Source organism: Diplotaxodon limnothrissa, linkage group LG11 (assembly GCF_057381915.1).
Source record: "Diplotaxodon limnothrissa isolate DT_005_m linkage group LG11, D_limnothrissa_male_GT1.1, whole genome shotgun sequence".
Lineage (NCBI taxonomy): Eukaryota > Metazoa > Chordata > Actinopteri > Cichliformes > Cichlidae > Diplotaxodon > Diplotaxodon limnothrissa.
In genome coordinates, this window is record NC_140606.1 from 13,426,877 (window position 1) to 13,445,282 (window position 18,406).

General features: G+C 42.5%; 1 protein-coding gene across 1 annotated transcript in view; it reads right to left on the reverse strand.

Moving 5' to 3' along the window:
- The window catches only part of znf407 (zinc finger protein 407), a 169,656-nt gene that overhangs the window by 56,113 nt on the left and 95,137 nt on the right, over positions 1-18,406 (reverse strand). Inside the window, exon 6 of the mRNA XM_085365138.1 lies at positions 2,818-2,984. Coding sequence (XP_085221264.1) covers positions 2,818-2,984 — 167 coding nt within the window. The remainder of the gene's footprint in view (positions 1-2,817; positions 2,985-18,406) is intronic.

Genomic DNA, 18,406 nt, shown 5'->3' on the forward strand with positions numbered 1-18,406 from the left:
GTGGTAATTCTCTGGTCCTGGTCAGTGTTTAAGAAAACATGCTATTGCTAATCCTAAACTTGTCCTGCTATGCCAAATTATATCTTTTCAGAGGAAGGTTTCAGCATTACTCAAGAATATACATGTTTTTGTCTTTGCATGCCGTTTGATTCCTCAGCCTATGCCCATCCTGCCCATAGTGTTCCAATTTGATGCTCTAACTGCTGTTTTGAGCAATTAGGAATCTTATTTTAAGTGTTATAAACCAATCAAACACACCTGACATAAACCTAGTCAATCAGAACTTGTAACTGTGATGACGTTCTCGATGTAGGGATGCTTTGGTTTCTCTTTCCTCGCGTTGTGACGTTTAATTTTACACTTTTACAACTAATGAGCTACGTATCATTACACTCTGCTCCAGTGCAAACACAGCAGTTAGTCATCGTCCTGCGAGCCTCTACATAACCCAGATGCATGTACTCTAACTCGCACGCCCTCCATTACTGACTGCTCTGTTCCCTGGGCAGATTAGTTCAACTTTTAAATCTCCTACTTATTTTATTAGTATTGCATCTTAGCCCTGTGAAGGAGACGATTTATAACTTTTAAACAGATCACACATATGCAGATAATATTTCAGTGTGTCAGGTTGGCTGCTGGAATGTGATTGCAATGACTGTAAAGCTGTAGCTAGCCGCCCTAACCCAGCACCAATTATAACTGGCAAAGGAGTGTCGGAGGTCACAGCAGAGCAAATTGTGTTAGCTTTTTTTGGGGCGTCGCTAATCAAGTCAGGTCTTGCTGCTGACTAAAATGAGGTTGTTTCAGGTTCAATCTTAATTCTCCTACTTTTATATTTCTTTTTTGGTCACCCGTGATCTTTCAAGTTCCTATATTCAATCACCCCCCCTCAATCGCTCAACTCACTCTCAAGTCTGTGTTTCCCCCTACCAAATTCACACAAACACACACACACACACCACAGCATACCATCCCACACCTCTTCAAATGACAGCTAAGTGACAGCGTGACGCCAGCCACTTGATGGGGAATGATGAGAGCTGGAAACAAATGAAAATAAAACATCTAATTATGTCAGAGGCGCCTTGACGTTACATCACTGTTAAAACACATTTAAAATAACATTCAGCAAGCCTCGCACTGACACACATAGAAACCCGCGCACACAGCAGGCACCCGTGACGGATGGAGGGCTCTCCTGCAAGCACTCAGTCAGGCTGTCAGGCCACTGGCTGCTGCTGCTTCTGTCATTGACTTAAAAGGGCATCAAGGAGCCATGTGTGGGACATTACTGAGGCCGAGGGGAAACTGCTGGGCTGCGGCATAAAGACACTTTCAAAGAAACTGACTTGGGCTCCTATCGAGGGGCTCTTATTCAAGACAATATCCTCCCACTGCACCATCTGTCCATCCAAAGTTTTTAGCAAGTTAAAGAAGAAAACCACACAATTCAAAGCAGTCCTAAAGTATTCTTTACTGTATGTACAGAAATGAAATGGAAGGATGGAATCAGAGGGGAAATGCACAATTAAAGTAATCATTCATCTCAGTGCAAAGACTCACTGGCTGGTTTCATCGCTTCTAATCAAGCGATTCACTTTGTAGTGGAATAAGAAAGCAGCTAAATTACTGATTATTGATTGGTTATTGGTTAGTTATAAAAAGTAGTTTCCAGGTGAGGTTAGAAAAGATCTTCTGAATTGCCAGTTGAATCAGTGTTGTATCCAAAAGCTGTCGATAAATAACAGATTTTTAAAGAAATGGGAACCTTCTAATTCCTAATGCTTCGCTTTTTGGATCAAAGGTTGGATACCTATATGAAAGGACAGAGAATCATAAGTGGGTTTTTCCTGCTTTTTATTTTTCTGAGGCAGCTGCAGCTCAGGCAGTAAAGCAGGTTTTCCACTAATCGGAAGGTCAGGGTTTGATCCAATTATCGAAGAAAAAAAGCCTGTGGTGTAAAGAGCTTTCAGCGGTCAATAAGACAAGAAAAGTGCTACATAAATGTAGTCCATTTTGCATCACTGAAAAAAACCCATACACACAGGATTGGTGTAAAGCAAGGGAAAAAAAACAAAAATACTCTCGACGATCAGATGGACTTGATGAACACACACTCATTGACCAGCTGGATTTGAGGAAGACACACTTGGCGACCAGATGGATTTTTGGGGAAATACACATGACAACCAGTTGGATTTGAGAACTACACACTACCTTAATTTCCACAACATTCGAGCATCCAAGTCTGGAGGATGGCACAAAACAAAACAAACACAAAAATTCAAACATCCCCGTGCTGTTTTGCTCGTCCCTTTGGCTATTAATTGGCCGATACAATATCATATAACAGTGACAGTCCTATCGGGTTCAGAAGGTGTGTTTAACCATCTAGCAAGTGTCTGCAAGAGCGCCAAGAACTAGTTCTCGACTTTCCCTGGATGTTAAAAATCAGTACAGATGGACAAGCTGAGGCTATTACCGGCCAAAAACTTGCATATATTTATTCCAAACAAAGCTGTGAAGATTCATAATTAATGTGAGAATTTCACAGTTCACATAAACTTCATTTTGTTGAATAGCAGATAGCAGCTATAGAGGAATGAAAAAGTACATTTTGTCTGATCCAACCATAGCCTTTCTTGATAAATAACCCTTTGTCCCAGACTCATAAAAGCACTGATTGCCTGTATATACATATAAAAAAAAAAGCTAATCCCATGAATTTTGCACTTCAGAGTGTGTCAGTCAGTGTGTTTATGGAGGAGCAGCAGCAGTAATGGTTCACAGTGGAGGTTGCTAACTCTGTCTCACCCGTGTGCGTCCTGTAGTGGTCCTTCATGGCTGACAGGTTGAGGAAGGCGTAGTGGCAGGATGGCCAGGCACACTTATATGGTTTCTCTCCACTGTGCAGTTTCATGTGGTTGTTGAGGGCCCATTTTTCGCTGAAGGAGCGCTCGCACAACTCACATTCAAACTTCCTGCAAGAGAATAAGATGGAGCAGGTAGGAACGAAGAGGAGGAGAAGGAGGGGGTGAGGGGGAGAAACAAAGGGTTATTTACTGATCCCGAAGCTGACGCAAAACGCTAGAAAAATCCACCCTGTGAGAGAGGAAATGGAGGTTGCTGGGTAGTTGCACTCACAACCACGGACCAGAGGGCCATATGATTGTACGCTGTACATCTACGCCCACACTCGTGCACACACACACACTCAACGCACACAGAATGCAGCTGGCTGCTGGTGTGTCATGTCTGTATAAGCAGGCATTGATTTTTCTGTCCTGGCCTGCCACCTCCACCATTTATTCTCTGCTTTGCACCAGGGCCCAAAGGACTAGAGAAATTCTGTTACAGTCCACACACACATACACACACACACACACACACCCTGCAGGGCCAGTGGGGAGAATAGAGTTCACCTGTCCAGTGTCCGTGACCACTTAGCCAGGGCTAAATGAACAGTTAGCAACATTTTACCTCCCGCTTCATTCTCTCGAGGCCCTTGTATTAGAGCTTCCCTCCACCCAAACTAATCGTCTTTTTTTGTTTTGCTTTGTTTTTAACTAACCGCTCACATCATCAACATCAGCGCTCTCACCTAGCTTTAGATTATCAGTATCAATCCAATGAATGTAAAGCACGATGTAGCGTTTGTTGAGGTATTTTGTTATAAAAGCCCCCGTTATGCGAATCAGGGCAAAACTGTGAATATGCATGTCATTCTGTCTTCGCTCTGGACATCTGTCTATTTTCGCACCCACGCCTACGACCGACAAAAGCTGCATGTTCGCTCTCTGTCTTTTTAAAAATATATATTTATTTTTTTTAATTCAGTGTGTAGGATGTTTGCACCTATAGTCATCTGCTGTGTTATTAAGCTTCACGAATAAAACACAAAGAACTAAGGGGGAAAAAAAACAATAGAAAAAGCGCGCGCTTGAATTAATCTTTACCCCCGCGCTATAATTTAGCTGCAGAATGACTAATGTGCGAGTCATAAACAAATGAAGTCGGGTTTTGGGGAGCATTCGTCTTGCAGCGAGGGCCATGTTATTTTAGGGAGGGCGGCTGTCTTTAAGTCCTGATTGTGTCGCTTAATCCCCGTGGTATCTGTTTCATAGCGAGCAGCATGACACTCACCTGAACAAATAATGACTCCGAGCAGCATGTAGCATGTGTCTGAATCAATAATTCAAACTCATACATCTTCCTTACTGGAAAGGGGGTTGTTGGTGGTGGTGGTGGGGGGCAAAGGAGAAAGAAAAGGAGGCAGGGAAAAAGGAGAAAGGAGGGAATTAAAGCTGGGGTGGTGGAGGAGAGGAGAGAAGGGAATGGTGTTGGGGGGGGGTCCTGGCTTCCGCATCAATCTATATGTTCCATAAAGATGAGTCAAAATGTGATATGGGTGTCAACCTGCACCGGTTCAGACTAACCTCACGTTACCAGACAGGATGGAGGAGATTTAAAATGGCACCTTCATCACCTGGCTGTAAGTGCAAGTGCATTTATAAATAGTTCCATTTTCCTCTTGTTCTCATCAACGGACTTGGCAGGCATTTTATTTGATCAACAGATGGATGTCTGCATCTGCATTTCCTTCCCTTTCCTTCCTCTCTGCGGTATTTATAGAACAGCTCGTCGCCTGTGCCACCACGGGAGAGGTAAATAAGATGAGTGAAGAGATGCTATCTTTTATTGTAAGCATTATGCACAACACTCCTGCTTTATGAGCTAAACGGGCCATTGTTTATCACAGGGCGTAATCGCAAAGTCAGGCAGGCAGGCAGGCCTTTACGTGGGAACGAGGCATGCTGGGATGGAGGTAAAAAGAGAGAAAAGGAAGAGGAGAGGAGAGAAGATGGAGGAGTCAGTGCTGGCAGAGTTGACTATCAGTGGGGGGTTTGTAAGGATGAGAGGAGGGTTTGCGTCTGTTTTTATGGGATCAGATGGAGCGCTTTGATCTTGTCCCCGCATGTCAGATCCCGTCACGATCCACCGTCTCGCCCATACATATGCATACTGCCTCTAAACAGCTAGGCACCATGCAAAAGAACCACGGTGAAGGGAAGAGAGAGAGAGACAGAGAAGCGGTTTGGTGAATGGGTTTGTGTATGCATGCGTGCGAAAGAGCAGGGAAGGCGAATATGGGGAGAAAGAAGAAAGGCAAAGATGGAGGTTTGGAAATGAAAAATATTTGGAAACTTTTTATAGGAGAGGAAAGAAACTAAACAAATATGTGCCAATTCAGTGTCAACAAAACCCAACAGAGTTCTCAAACTATTTTAAGAAGGACTTATTGGGCAGGGATTGTGTGGCTTCAGGAAATGACCTGTTTTGCTTTCAAACCTCCACGTTTATCACTCCTTAACGGGGACCCTTCATGCTCACTTCCTACTCCATTTTTTTTTATTCTTGTACTTTGAAAGAGCAGCTTTATGTGATTAATGGTTCAAAATAATCCTTTTTTCTCTCATACCAGACCTCAGTTCATCAACTACGCAACATAAATTATTTTTGCTGCTCTTGCTTTAAGGCTACTTTCTTCTGATTGGCTACCTTTTGCAAATGGAAGGTTTGAACAGGTGGGTGGAGCTTCTCTGATGACAGCCAGAACTGTACACCTAAAGCGACTGCATTAAGGATATGCGCTCTCAGTGCCCTTGACTCATGAGGATAACGCACATATACACTGACCACTCTAACAATGTAATATCGTATAAGTCAGAAATGAAAGAAAATAACCTAAATGTAGGACGGGCACAGTGATGACATTTTTTGCAGAATACTGTCTCACAAATAATTACAATAAAGTAAAATAAAAATAAAAATTAAATTAATTAGATTCTGCTTCTGCTACCAAAAATCGGGGTTAGACAGAGTTTTACACATAGATCCTCCTTGTATTTGACATAAAATCAAATACACTGAGCTACCTGCTGTTACGACCCCTCATGACAAAGGAGCAGACAAAAGTAGTTGCACTGGAACTGCTAACACTTTCAAATAAAGTTCACCTTCATGGTCTTTTCGCGCTACTTCAACTAAAATCCAAAACTGTCCCACACTCAAGCTGTGAACTCCAAAAATCCATTTGGACTGGAATCTTCCAGTACTTAGCTGGTTCACTAGTTCACTAGTGTGTCCTTGTGTGCAGAGGAGCACATGCAAAAAAATCTCAATACAAAGCAAACAAGTGGACAAAACCAGCCTGACGAGAAATGACAAAAACATGTCGCAGCATATTTGTTTTCCTCTTAGCTCAGGCTCATAATTTTACCATTTATTTTGTCAAGAATTCAGCTGACATTCTTATGTAAACAAAAACACATAGAAGCACAACACGCAACTCCGAGGCCAGAAGGAATTATCATTTTTGTCAGCGTATGTGCACAAGTAGGGCAATCGTGGCTCAAGAGTTGGGAGTTCGCCTTGTAATCGGAAGGTTGCCGGTTCGAGCCTCGGCTTGGACAGTCTCGGTCGTTGTGTCCTTGGGCAAGACACTTCACCCGTTGCCTACTGGTGGTGGTCAGAGGGCCCGGTGGCGCCAGTGTCCGGCAGCCTCGCCTCTGTCAGTGCGCCCCAGGGTGGCTGTGGCTACAATGTAGCTTGCCATCACCAGTGTGTGAATGGGTGGATGACTGGATATGTAAAGCGCTTTGGGGTCCTTAGGGACTAGTAAAGCGCTATATAAATACAGGCCATTTACCATATAATCCATCCATCTATCTGAGCTCATGTAAAGGTTTGTTTGTGATTGTGCCACTTGTGTTTCCAATCTATGTTAACTACTCATCAGGTATATTAATGTATAGATTATATTTGTTCAGTTCTAATCTTAGTGGCAAATATGTATTAAAGTCATCTTTGGATCAAAATAGGCTTGGTCCTCTTTATTCACTTACACTAAATTAATGATTATTCACTTAATCACTTGGAAGAGAATTAAATATCTATATCTATATCTACATAGATGAATAGGGTACAGCTTTCATTTTTACATATGACGTTCACAACGAGGTGTGTTTTCGAGAGGTTAAATGACTTGGATTTATTGGCTTATGCTTTGTTCTTAGCACCGCTTCACAGATCTCAAGTATTTCCCCCCGAAAAATAAAAAAAGATGCTGATCCACTTCTTGGTACAATCTCTTCTTTCTGTTCTGGTATGTTATTTGTTGTATATCTGTCGTTTAGCGTGGCGTTACTCATCCAGACTACATCTAGGAAACGTGGAGGGAGCAGCTGTGATTGGCACATGCAGGCACGGGATCGGGAGCTGATTTAGGGGGTGTTTGATTTGGATTTTCTTTTTGCTTTGCTTTCTGTTGGCTGAGCATGCATTCTCAATATCTTTCAATTGCACTCAATTATGGGAAGCCAAAATCATGTCTAAAAACTGCATTACAATTTCCAGCATTTAAAAAAAAAGGTTTGTTAGTAGATAACAAGTATTCTTGAATCTGAAAAACAATTTGGCACTCTATATGTTTGGTCTTCTTGGTTTTAAATGACCACATACAGAAAAGGATAAAGCCAACAGATGACTGTTTTAACTGTGAAAATACATTCAAATATAAAAAGAGACAGAGACAGAGAAACCCATTAGTTAATTTTTTCCCTTCTTGTTTTGCATGTTTTATTTTCATATTACTGTCAAGCACTGATTAGCTAAGGCCACAGAAGGCAAAAATCCCATCTGTAATCTGAAGCAACTTCTACTTCTACTCGTTATATCACTGCCTTTCAGCCTCTTGCGTGTCTCCATCTCCTCCTCATGTTTTTCCTGCTCTCTTCCTTTTTCCCTTCTGATCACAAACCAACACGACATGATTGACACCATGTGTGGATTTATTCAGAGATGCAGGTGACTCTCCTCCCTCCTCATTCAGCAAACTGCATGCTACTGTGTCTATACTGTCACTGATTACCATATCTATACTGTAATGTGATCCTGCTGTCAGTTCAGCCATATAGAGCTACTGTCAGAACATCACAGGCCACACTGGCCTTAATTGAGACAGAAATCCCTCAGGAGGAGCCTCTATACCTCTTAACAGGCCCAGAAAGGAGGACCTGACTCATTACCATATACTCACTATCACCCCCTAGTGGTGAGGTGGTGCCATGTTTAGGGGTCCTCACAGAGGATGTGTTAGTATAAACAGTAATCATGTGCTGTTGATGTACACTGAATGACAGAGTGTTAAAAAAGAGCACGATTTTAGTATGATTAAGACTAAAAGATGCAAAAAATAATTCTCTAACCAAGAAACAGACATTCTCTGATGTCAGAGGTAAGAGTGGCAGTGTCACCTCTGCTCCTCCTGACTACAAGTGCCCATCAAACTTATCTATTTATTTTTTAAATCAACTGTACTAATTATGTTGGCTGTTTTTTGTTTTTTTGGATGGCTAAAATTTCTCTGCCTGGTTTCCGTGCTGTGTTGGCCGGTCGCTGTAAGAGGAAATAATCTGTCGATGCTCTCACACTGTAACACAAAGACAGAAAGAGGGAGAGAGGCCGACTCTCGCCTCAAGCCAAACTGACACAAACAGACAACTTCAAAGTGAAGACTGTTGTTTATTTGGCGAAGGGAAAGAGGGGGGGAGGGAAAAAAAGAGAGAAAATTTATCTGATATGCAACTGTCAGGAGAGCATTTTCACATGCAAAATAGCGAGTGAGTGAGAGAGATTACCTGGAGGGAGGAACATGACAGCATTCACTAGGGTCAGGATGGATCATCATCTTCAGCCCCCACCTCCTCCTCCTCCTCCTCCATTGCCTCTCTCTTTCTCCCTCCATCGCTCTAACTTTATCTCGCTTGCTCTTTTCCCTCCCTCCATCCTTCCGTTTTTTCCTCTTCCCCCCATCCCTTTTCTCTCTCATCCTGTTTTCAGACTCCATCACTCTGCACTTCGACAACCCGGCAGCTTAAATCCAGACTAAATTAGCTGAATGAAGATTAAATCATTTGGCCTTGAGCTCTCCAAGATATTGGGAGGAAGACTGAGTAAGCCTTAAATGGTGTCTGACTGGGTTCGGACCTATATATGTGTCTGAGGAGAAGCTATTCCTTCAATGGCAGTCAATTGAAACCTGATTAGAGAGGGGTGTTGGGTAAAAAATGGCTAAAAGATTAAATTCCTGGGACAACTGTTTCCTAAGTAAGGGCGCCGGCTTCGTTATTTTTCGTTTGCGCGCACTATGTTGACTGACGACAGGCTTGTTCCCGGGCTAAGATATTGAGCGGGGCAACATCATCGCTCACAGCGCTTAGGAGAAACGCTTCAGAGAATGCGCTGTAGTCAATGTGGTCTGTGGGTACTCAAATCAGCTTCCTAGATGGTGCTAGTTTAACCTACAAATGAACAAAGGCATCCATCCCTGGCCTGCTGCATGAAACAAAAAGGACAAACACTGCAGTGAGAAAAAAAAGAAGAAGAAAGAAATAAAGAAAAAGAAGAAGAGGAGACTCTCTTAGGAGTAGGTCTGCGCAGAAGGGCATTTTAAAGTGAAACAGCTACTGAGTTATATCACACTGAGACCAGCAGGAGTGTAAAGCCAGCATGTCACACAAAACAACAGCTAAAACCTCCATGAAGAGGCCACATGTGTCTGCAGAGCATTGTAGATGAATCTCCTCGGAGAGGAGTGCCGCTGCATATGACTGCAATATAAACAACGGCACACAACAGAGATGCAGCTGCTGATTTATGTTTACCTTCAATCCCGAGAGAAAGAGGAGGAGGAGAAGGCAAAGACGAAAAAAAAAAAGATAATGAAATAAATAATAAAAGACCAGGCCCATCAGATAAGCTCCTGTTTATCCCGCTGTAGGGCAAATACAAATTGTCAATTTAATGAACACGGTGGACGTGATGAAAGCGGGGTGAAGGAGCCTGCTGCCTGACAAACAATCAGGAAATGTTATCTTAATATTGTTGCGATGTTATTCAGACCATAACTTAGGGGATGGGGAGAGGCCATGACTACAACGAGGTGGCATGGAGGGGAGAGGGAAGCAAGCGGAGGCGCAAAGGCCAGGTCCCTCTGTGGTGGCCGTGTTGTTGCCTATTTTTATTATGAGCCATAGCTCAGTAGCCACAAACACACTTTTAAAACGCACAAAGGGTAAACGCGAGCATGCGCACAAACTTAAATTACAATTTATTTTGTTTTTGGGTAAAAGAATGCAACAACACAAAGCTTAATAAAATGAACAAAAATGCCCCCCCACCCGCATGTGTACGCACACACTGGCCTGACATCTTGCTTCCAGATGCAGTTAACTTAAAAGCTTAATAGGGTTTTTTTTTTCCAGACTATTAATCACAATGTTTCAAGCAAAAGAACTGCAAATCAAGCGCTCCGAAAAGCTTCCTGCTGAAATTAGCAGCCGCTGAAAAGTACTGAAAGTTTGATTTGTGTGACGCGGTTCGGTCAAAGGCCCCTTCCCAGCACCGCCACCCATCCTTTAAACGGCACTTTAAAAAGCGTCCAGATGCTTCGCAGCTCAAAGTTGTTTTTTCTTTTTTTTTGGCGAGTCCTGAATTTAAAGCGTTGCAATCTGAGCAGCCACCAAAATTAACTATTATCTCCATATTTATATATTGCCGGCACTAAATTGCGTCGGGAAGAATTACTATCAATATGAATATCTGCGACAATAACTCAGCCGCTGTGCTGAGGACAGGATACTCTTTATCAGGCTTCTGATAGGCCTTAAATACAGCACAAGGCAGCCATATCAGAGCTTTTTCTCTCTAATATCAGGCCGCATTAGCACCTCGTAAATCAAATTACACTCCTAGAATTTCATTAGGCTCACCTGCCAGCGCTGCTGTGCTGCAGAAATATTTATGTTTTTATGCTGCGATTGTGTTCTCTCAGGTACACAAAAGGGAAGCAGAGGGAGGGGCTGCGAGGGGAAAGAAATGGGTGATAAACCTAATTATCTTTTAAGAATACGGGGAAAATGTGTCATAAATTGTGGCGATCCTGAGGAGGGCTGGCGTTTTGGAAGCCTGTGGGGCTGAGAGTTGGGGGGACAAGCCTGCTCCACTGTTTACCATCTTTAACCGGGGCTAGACTCCCACAATCCAATTAGCAGCTTCCCCAAATTTGCTCTAAACAGAAATCAAACAGGATGATGTATGACGCCGATCAGCGGGCCCTCGACAACCAGCTAATCTGATAAAGCCCGAGCAAGACTGCTAATAGCGCAAATACTTGTTCAAACTGGATCCAAAACGTTATGATAGGAGTCTGTCTTTATTATTTAATTACCTCAAAAGAATTTCACATTTCCATTTGTTTATTTGCTGTTGTTGCTTGTTCGATTGCATTATCCAGATCATAAGAATCTCGGCTCAAATTTGCTGAATGCAAAAGCTCAGGCGGAGGAAGCAGGAGAGGAGTTGGCTGTGGGGAAGGAACGCTGATATTCCGTACTACTTTTTTCTTTCCCATCTGGAGCGGCCAGGATGGCGGAGTGTCTGGATATGGATTTTGATTAGACACAAAGGGAAATGACTGAGCCAGTGACCGTAACGACAGCCACTTAATAAAAGGTACAGTCTATACATCAAAGAGCATCTAGCTGTAAATCATTCCGCCTTGTAACGACTCGCATCCCCGTCCCATTACTGAGCCCTTAACGTGCCGCTCATATTTACTCTCCAGCCCCAATATAATTTTAGAATAACGAGCTTTGTCCCTTATCTAATTAACAGGCATAGGTTCATTCATTTTTTGGTTTTCTCTTCCCCGTCTTCCCACCTATTCCTTACTGAAATTAGGAAGCAGGGATATTTGCTTAACTCTCAAATATTTAGCAAATTTGCCCCGTGCCACGAAACGTGAAAGTTACACACAAATACGACTGATGTGACCGCGTTGCATGTTGTGCATAATTGCAGTATGTTGCAACTGGAGGGTGTTTATCTAGGATTGTGTGTGTGTGTGTGTGTGTGTGTGTGTGTGTGTGTGTGTGTGTGTGTGTGTGTAACGGGGGTAGAGGGGTGGGGGTTGTGCTCCAGTGGGCAGAAGTAAAAGACCAGGTCCATTCTCCCTCTTATTACTGGAATTGTAATTCAATGATCACCTTAGATCACATGCGTGCCATAAATCAGATAGGCTTGACAGAGGATGAAAAATTGTATTAATAATGTGAAACTTATTATACAGTCCCAAATGCTCCCTTGATAAATGACATTGTTTGGGCCTGACAATGATTGCATTTAAAACATTATTTCTGTTTTCTGCTGGTGTGTGCGCGCGCTGCTGGACACAGCAGCCGTGGCTTGCTGGGTGGGGAAGACAGAGGTGGGGTTCCCGAGCTTCATAAAATATTCAAGATGTTTCCCACCGTTCTCTCTTGAGTCAGTGGGCAGGCGATGGCCACGACAGTAAGGGTATAAAATCTGTGTGTATGTGTGTGTGTGTGCGTGTGTGGCCAGCAGAAGTGAAATGGCTGGTGGCTCACCGCAGCGCAAACACCCAAACTCCCAAACCACAGAAAGGAGCCGAGTACATCTTCAAGTCATAAAGCAGCATACTCCCACTATTATTACTACACACTGAAGTCGGATTTTAGCAAATGTGAGAAACTGCAGAAAGGAGCTGCGCCAGGCTAATCGTTCATGAACCACTCTTTTATTTTTCCCCTTTTTTCCAGAATAAGTGATTTCGGGGGAGTTTATTATTCTTCCTAACTCAATTTATACAAGGACGCTAATATAAGAAAAACAAGTCTAGACTTGATTTAAACTAGACTAGCTTGAGAGAGAGCCAACAAAGACATGAAACCCCTAAAAAAATAAAAAAATAAAAAAATAAACAGCCAAATATGGCGTCTGCACTATTTCCTCCTTTCATTTCTGCATCATATCAGAACAAGCAGAACAAGCTGGACTGGACAGTGCAGGGTTTAATTACACGAATGCGATTTACACTCACTAACACTATGACTGCTCTGGATGGAGCACGTTCAGAGCTACAGCACAGTATTTTACTAACGCTATCTATTTGGACTTCTAAGTAAATAGGACTTAGTTGTTGGGAGGAACGCTGTGCAAAGACAAAGACTGAGGCCTAACCTGTTTGCCAGTGCAGCTAGAAAAAACAAATCAAAACCGACTGCACAAAAATGTCGCCCCCTTAAATGTGTTCTTACAAACTGTGTCCTTTGTGTTAAAGTATTACATGAGACCGGCCTTTGAGATTAATACTCAGTAGTTAGTATTGTAGTAGATGAAACACTGAATAAAAAAATCATCAAAAAATAACAATGATGAAAGTCAGAGTCTGGCATATGTGAGTGCCAAATGTTTGGGGGACATGTTGGAACTGTAACAGCTCACGTATACGGTTTAAATGAACATCCTGAGTCATTTCCATGTATGACAGCAGACTCGTTAGTCCAGATTAACACTACACAGCTTAGTCTCAATTACTAGAATAATACACTGGTGCTCTTTTTTGAATTAACTTATCTGTTCAACTGTACTGCAGTATTTTTATTATTTGTTAAAAAAGAAAAAAAATATTTTTAGTAGACCACAATTAACTTTGATCCTGCAACAATTTTTTATTTAAGGAAAATGATGTACACAATTTTTTGTGACTCTGTTGCAAATGTTAAGTAGTCCTATGATTGGTGCTCGAACAACACGGCGTAAAACTACCTGTTACTTGTTTTGGCTCCAGAATAACTGACATCACACCACTTTGGGTTCACGGAAAGTCTAATTAAGGTTGTAAACAGTTGAGGTCGCTTTACAGGGACTGAGACCCGGACTGCACTCTCCCTACAGACTTGGCTTTACCCTGGCCCCGTCGTGTCCACGTCCTCTACCATACTGTATGTGCAACATTACAACCCCCCTCCTTTTCTCCTCCTCCTCATCTCTGCAAATGACCATGATGGGAGGCCATTCATCTCACTCCTTCGGCCACCACAATGAAATAAATCAAGAATTTCCCCCCCAAATATAACAATATTTGTATTTGGGGTGGGGCAGACGTAATTGATGACTGCGGCCATGCTAATTAAAAACGGCGGAGGTTTCATTAATCTTGGTCATTGGGTAGGGGGGATAGCAGTGTAGCTGCAATAGCATTGGCTGGACAAGGGGGACAGGGCCGCCTCGATCGTCCTCGCTGCTCAGGTGATTTGGGCCATTGTCGAGTATATTAGCAGAGTGAGGTTAATGTGAAATGACCATTAATAACTACAACAAAAGTCTACGGCATACAAACCCAGCGTCTCTGTGTCTTCTTACACAACTGAACCAAACAAGACAATAAGTGAACAATCGCGTGTTTACTGCCATGTCCTGGCTGGAGAAGTTAATTGTTTCTCTGACTCTTCTTTGCAGAATATTTTTTCTGTCCCTTAAAACACACACAAAAACACACACACAGGGTGGTATGCTGCTTTTGAGAATTAATTACGAGGCCAAACTTCTGCTGCTTTGCCTGCGTTTGCATAGTCAAAGCATTTGGAAATCATTTGAATATTAGAACACAATTAAAACATACTTCAGTGACTCTGGCATGTCGTATGAGCACAACCACACAGACCAAAATATTAGAACAAGTTAAATCTGAGCAACTTCCTAACAAAAAAGACGCAAACAGACAATATCGTTAACATTGTGCCACTACAGCCTAGACAATTTACTAAGTAGCACCTATGAACAGTGCAGATGGATATCATCATTTTGTAATGACTCCTACATGTTAATTCGCAACTTTAGCTTCTCCACCAGGACTCTGGCACAGAATAATGACTAGCGTGCATCTGGTAGAGGCAGTGTGGGGCAGTATTTGAAGCATAGAGAGAAACAGAGAGAGGGACAAAGAAAAAGGGAGAGAATTAAACAGAGAGAGAGAGATGGTTGGGTGGGTGGGTGGGTGGGTAGAAGCAGTAGCATATGGTGCCACGCTGCCATAAACAAGCTTTATGAAAAGACCAGGGACGTTTATCTAATCATGGAATACCTGAGGAATCGCAATGAGACACACACTTTGTCCCATTATTGTTAGCCCATAAATTTAACTGCTTTACCAGAACGATGAGGAACCCGATAGAGCCGCTGAAGACAACGCAGGGAAGCAGGTGAATTTATGTCTGTGTGTGCTTGTAAGTACACTGCGTCGCAGCTATGGTAAAGAGTGTGTGTGGTGTTACAGATGAATAGCCATAACTGCTACATCTTGGTATCTGTGTATCTGCAAACACAGAGAACAATGCACTCTAGGAAGCATCTAGTAAAGAACTCACAGATACAGATGTGTACTGTTTTTTTGTTTTGGTCTTTACTGTGTGCTATATTACTACAGTCTAATTTTTATTCTTACAGCAGTCTCTCTGCATGTAGAAACATTTATTTTGTTTTTTGTAAACTTGTTTTACATGGCATCTCACAGCCAAGAATAAAACTCTTGCTGTTGTTTTTTGTTAGACTGCATTTTTGTGTTTTTGCATTGTCTGAACTGAACATTGAAACGGGAACACGTGCACAAAAATGACCACGTTTACCCTGCAAATGGGCTCACATTCAGGGACGTACAGCACAGACACAAAGTGAATGTGCAATTTTGTATCTGCAAGCCAACTTACAAACACACACACATGCAGAGTGCTGGGTCAGGGGGACAGCGGTAGCTCAGAGCCAGCTGTGACCTGCCGGTCCAGGTGCTCAGGAAAACCGTTGTTAACGGCCACGATTGATGATCTAATCAAACTGTCACCACAGCGACCTGCTGCAGGGGGAGGGGAGGATGGGGTGGTGTTTGGTGTGTGTCCGTGGGTGTGTGTGTTTGGGGGCAGTTGGAGGTGTGTGTGAGAGCAGGTGAGGTGGGGGGTATCCAGGAGGCCTTGTGCATGCTTACCGTTAGCCTAAATTGAGAGTGACAGTCTCAATAGTGAAAAGGCCTCTTTTTTCCCCCTCTCTAAGTAATGGAGGAAACAACTTCAGCGGTCTTCCGGAGGATGTCACATAATCAAGGGAGATTCTCCCCCTCCCCAAACACTGATCTCCCCCCATTCTGAGCTCAGCTAAAATGTGTGTGTGTGGGTGGGTGGGGGGGGTGGGGGGGGGGGGGGGGGGGGGGGTTTGAAGGTTGAGACTTTGAACACTGGGAGATGATGCTGTACAGTGCTGGACAACAGCCGACACAAAACCAAGTATATAGAGTTTTATAGAGACTGTAAATAAAAGATGGCCATTGTCGCAATAACATTGACTGCTGTTATGTGGATTACTGCCTTGAAGCAAGTTTGGGAATTTGGCCTTCCCCACCCTGGTCTTTTAAACAAGACAATAGTAGGACAATGAAGTAAAGCTTGGTTACCCAGATGCATCTATTAGTAACTGGGATGCTAATTTTTATGGCAAAAAAACATTCTTAAAAAAAAAAAAAAAAAACACACAACAAAAACAAAACAAAACAGTATTCTATAACCGTCTTAATCTTTTTATATTTTCCCAGAAAAATTTGGAACTAGATACAGCAATTCATTGACATATAGCATATAAGCGAAGAACAGTTTGTAGAGTTCTAATATGCTTTAAAGTCAATACTTGGTATGACCACCTTTATTCTTCAAAACACCTCAACTCTTTTAGGAAAGCTTTCTTGAAGGAGATTCAAAGTTCTTCTTTGGATGCTGGCTGACTTTTGTTCTGTTTGATATCAAGATGATCACACACTGCTGCAATAATGTTGAGGTCCAGGTTCCGGGGGGGCCAGTCCATGACTGACAGTGTTCGATTGTGTGTTTTTCTTTCCATGTATGCTTTTACTGCGTTAGCGGTGTGTTTGGGATCATTAATATGCAGAAGAATGGAGCCGCTGCCAATCAGATGCTTTCCAGATGGTACTGCATGGTGCATCAAAGTTTGAAAGCTTTTTCTTTTTTCTTTTTTTTAAAATCAACCACGACAGAGCCTCCACCGTGTTTTACAAATGGCTGTAGACACTCACTGTTGTACCCTCCCTGATCTCCTCTGTACTTATCCTTTTGGTTCAAACTTATGACAATTTGAACCAAGAGGACGAGGAGTGTTTCATCACTCCTTAAGACCAGTTTCCACTGATTTCAGTCCAGCTCTTGTGTAATTAGGCACACATCAGCTTTTTGCCCATTTCCTTCCTTAATAATAGCATCTTGACAGCCACCCTTCCATTGAGACTGTTTCCTCAAGTTATTTTAAGGACACACTGCACACTATGTTGATATATGCCAAGTTGCCGGGTAATAGTTGTTTGGGAATCACCTTGTTGGTCCAAAAATACTATTTCGTCAGACTTCGTTAGCGTTGGCATTTTTCATAGATTCAGCTAAAGAAATTGGAACAAATCATGTATTTTTGCGACAGTCTGCTACGAACAAAGCGCCTAATGATACAACTTAATTTCTTTCACTTTCTTTGCTAAGTTGTCTGTTGTGTGTGGATACGACACTGGATCATCTCTTGCATAAGGTATTTTGTTTTGTTGTTTTTATTCATATGTTAGTGTTAAATGACTTAATAAAAAAATGTCCATCCATCCATTCGCTTCCGCTTATCCTTTCCAGGGGAGATGCTGGAACCTATCCCAGCTGTCATAAAGCGAGAGGCGGGGTACGCCCAGGACAGGTCGCCAGTCTGTCGCAGGGCTAACACAGAGACACAGACAACCATTTGCACTCACATTCACTCAGAGATTCACACCTATGGGCAATTTAGATTGACCAATTAACCTATCCCCACTACTGCATGTTTTTGGACTGTGGGAGGAAGCTGGAGTACCCAGGGAGAACCCGCGCAAACACGAGGAGAACATGCAAACACCACACAGAAAGACCCCAGCCTGATGGTGGAATTGAACTCAGGACCTTCTTGCTGTGTGGCAATAATGCTAACCCCCGTGATGCCATTATCCTTAAAGTTGTGATGTATAAGGACAGGGCTGAAATGAGTGAAAAAGCAGCCAATGTCCAAACTTTGAAAGACCATCAGAAAACCTGGAAAACTGTAGCTCAAGATCATTTTAAAATAATTACAAGAAAGTCTGGCTCCTTGGAAACGAAATGTAAACAAATGAAGGGTCACTTCGCCATTCCAAAAAAGATTTCAGGATTCAGACACTTTGCCTAGTGTTCACTACTCTTAAGACTCAGAATTTGCCTATCTTTTATAAACAGGTACAGACTATGCCCTATAAGATGCCCAACATCTAAATACAGCTCACACAGGAAAACTGCAAAACTGCATCAAGTCTATTGTACATTAAGGCCTTATATCAGTGAGTGTGGAACAGGTATTTTTTCAGGGTACACGAGTATCTGTAGTAAAATGCAAACATGAGCAATTCTTTAAGCATTTAGATTAGCAAAAAAAGTCTGAT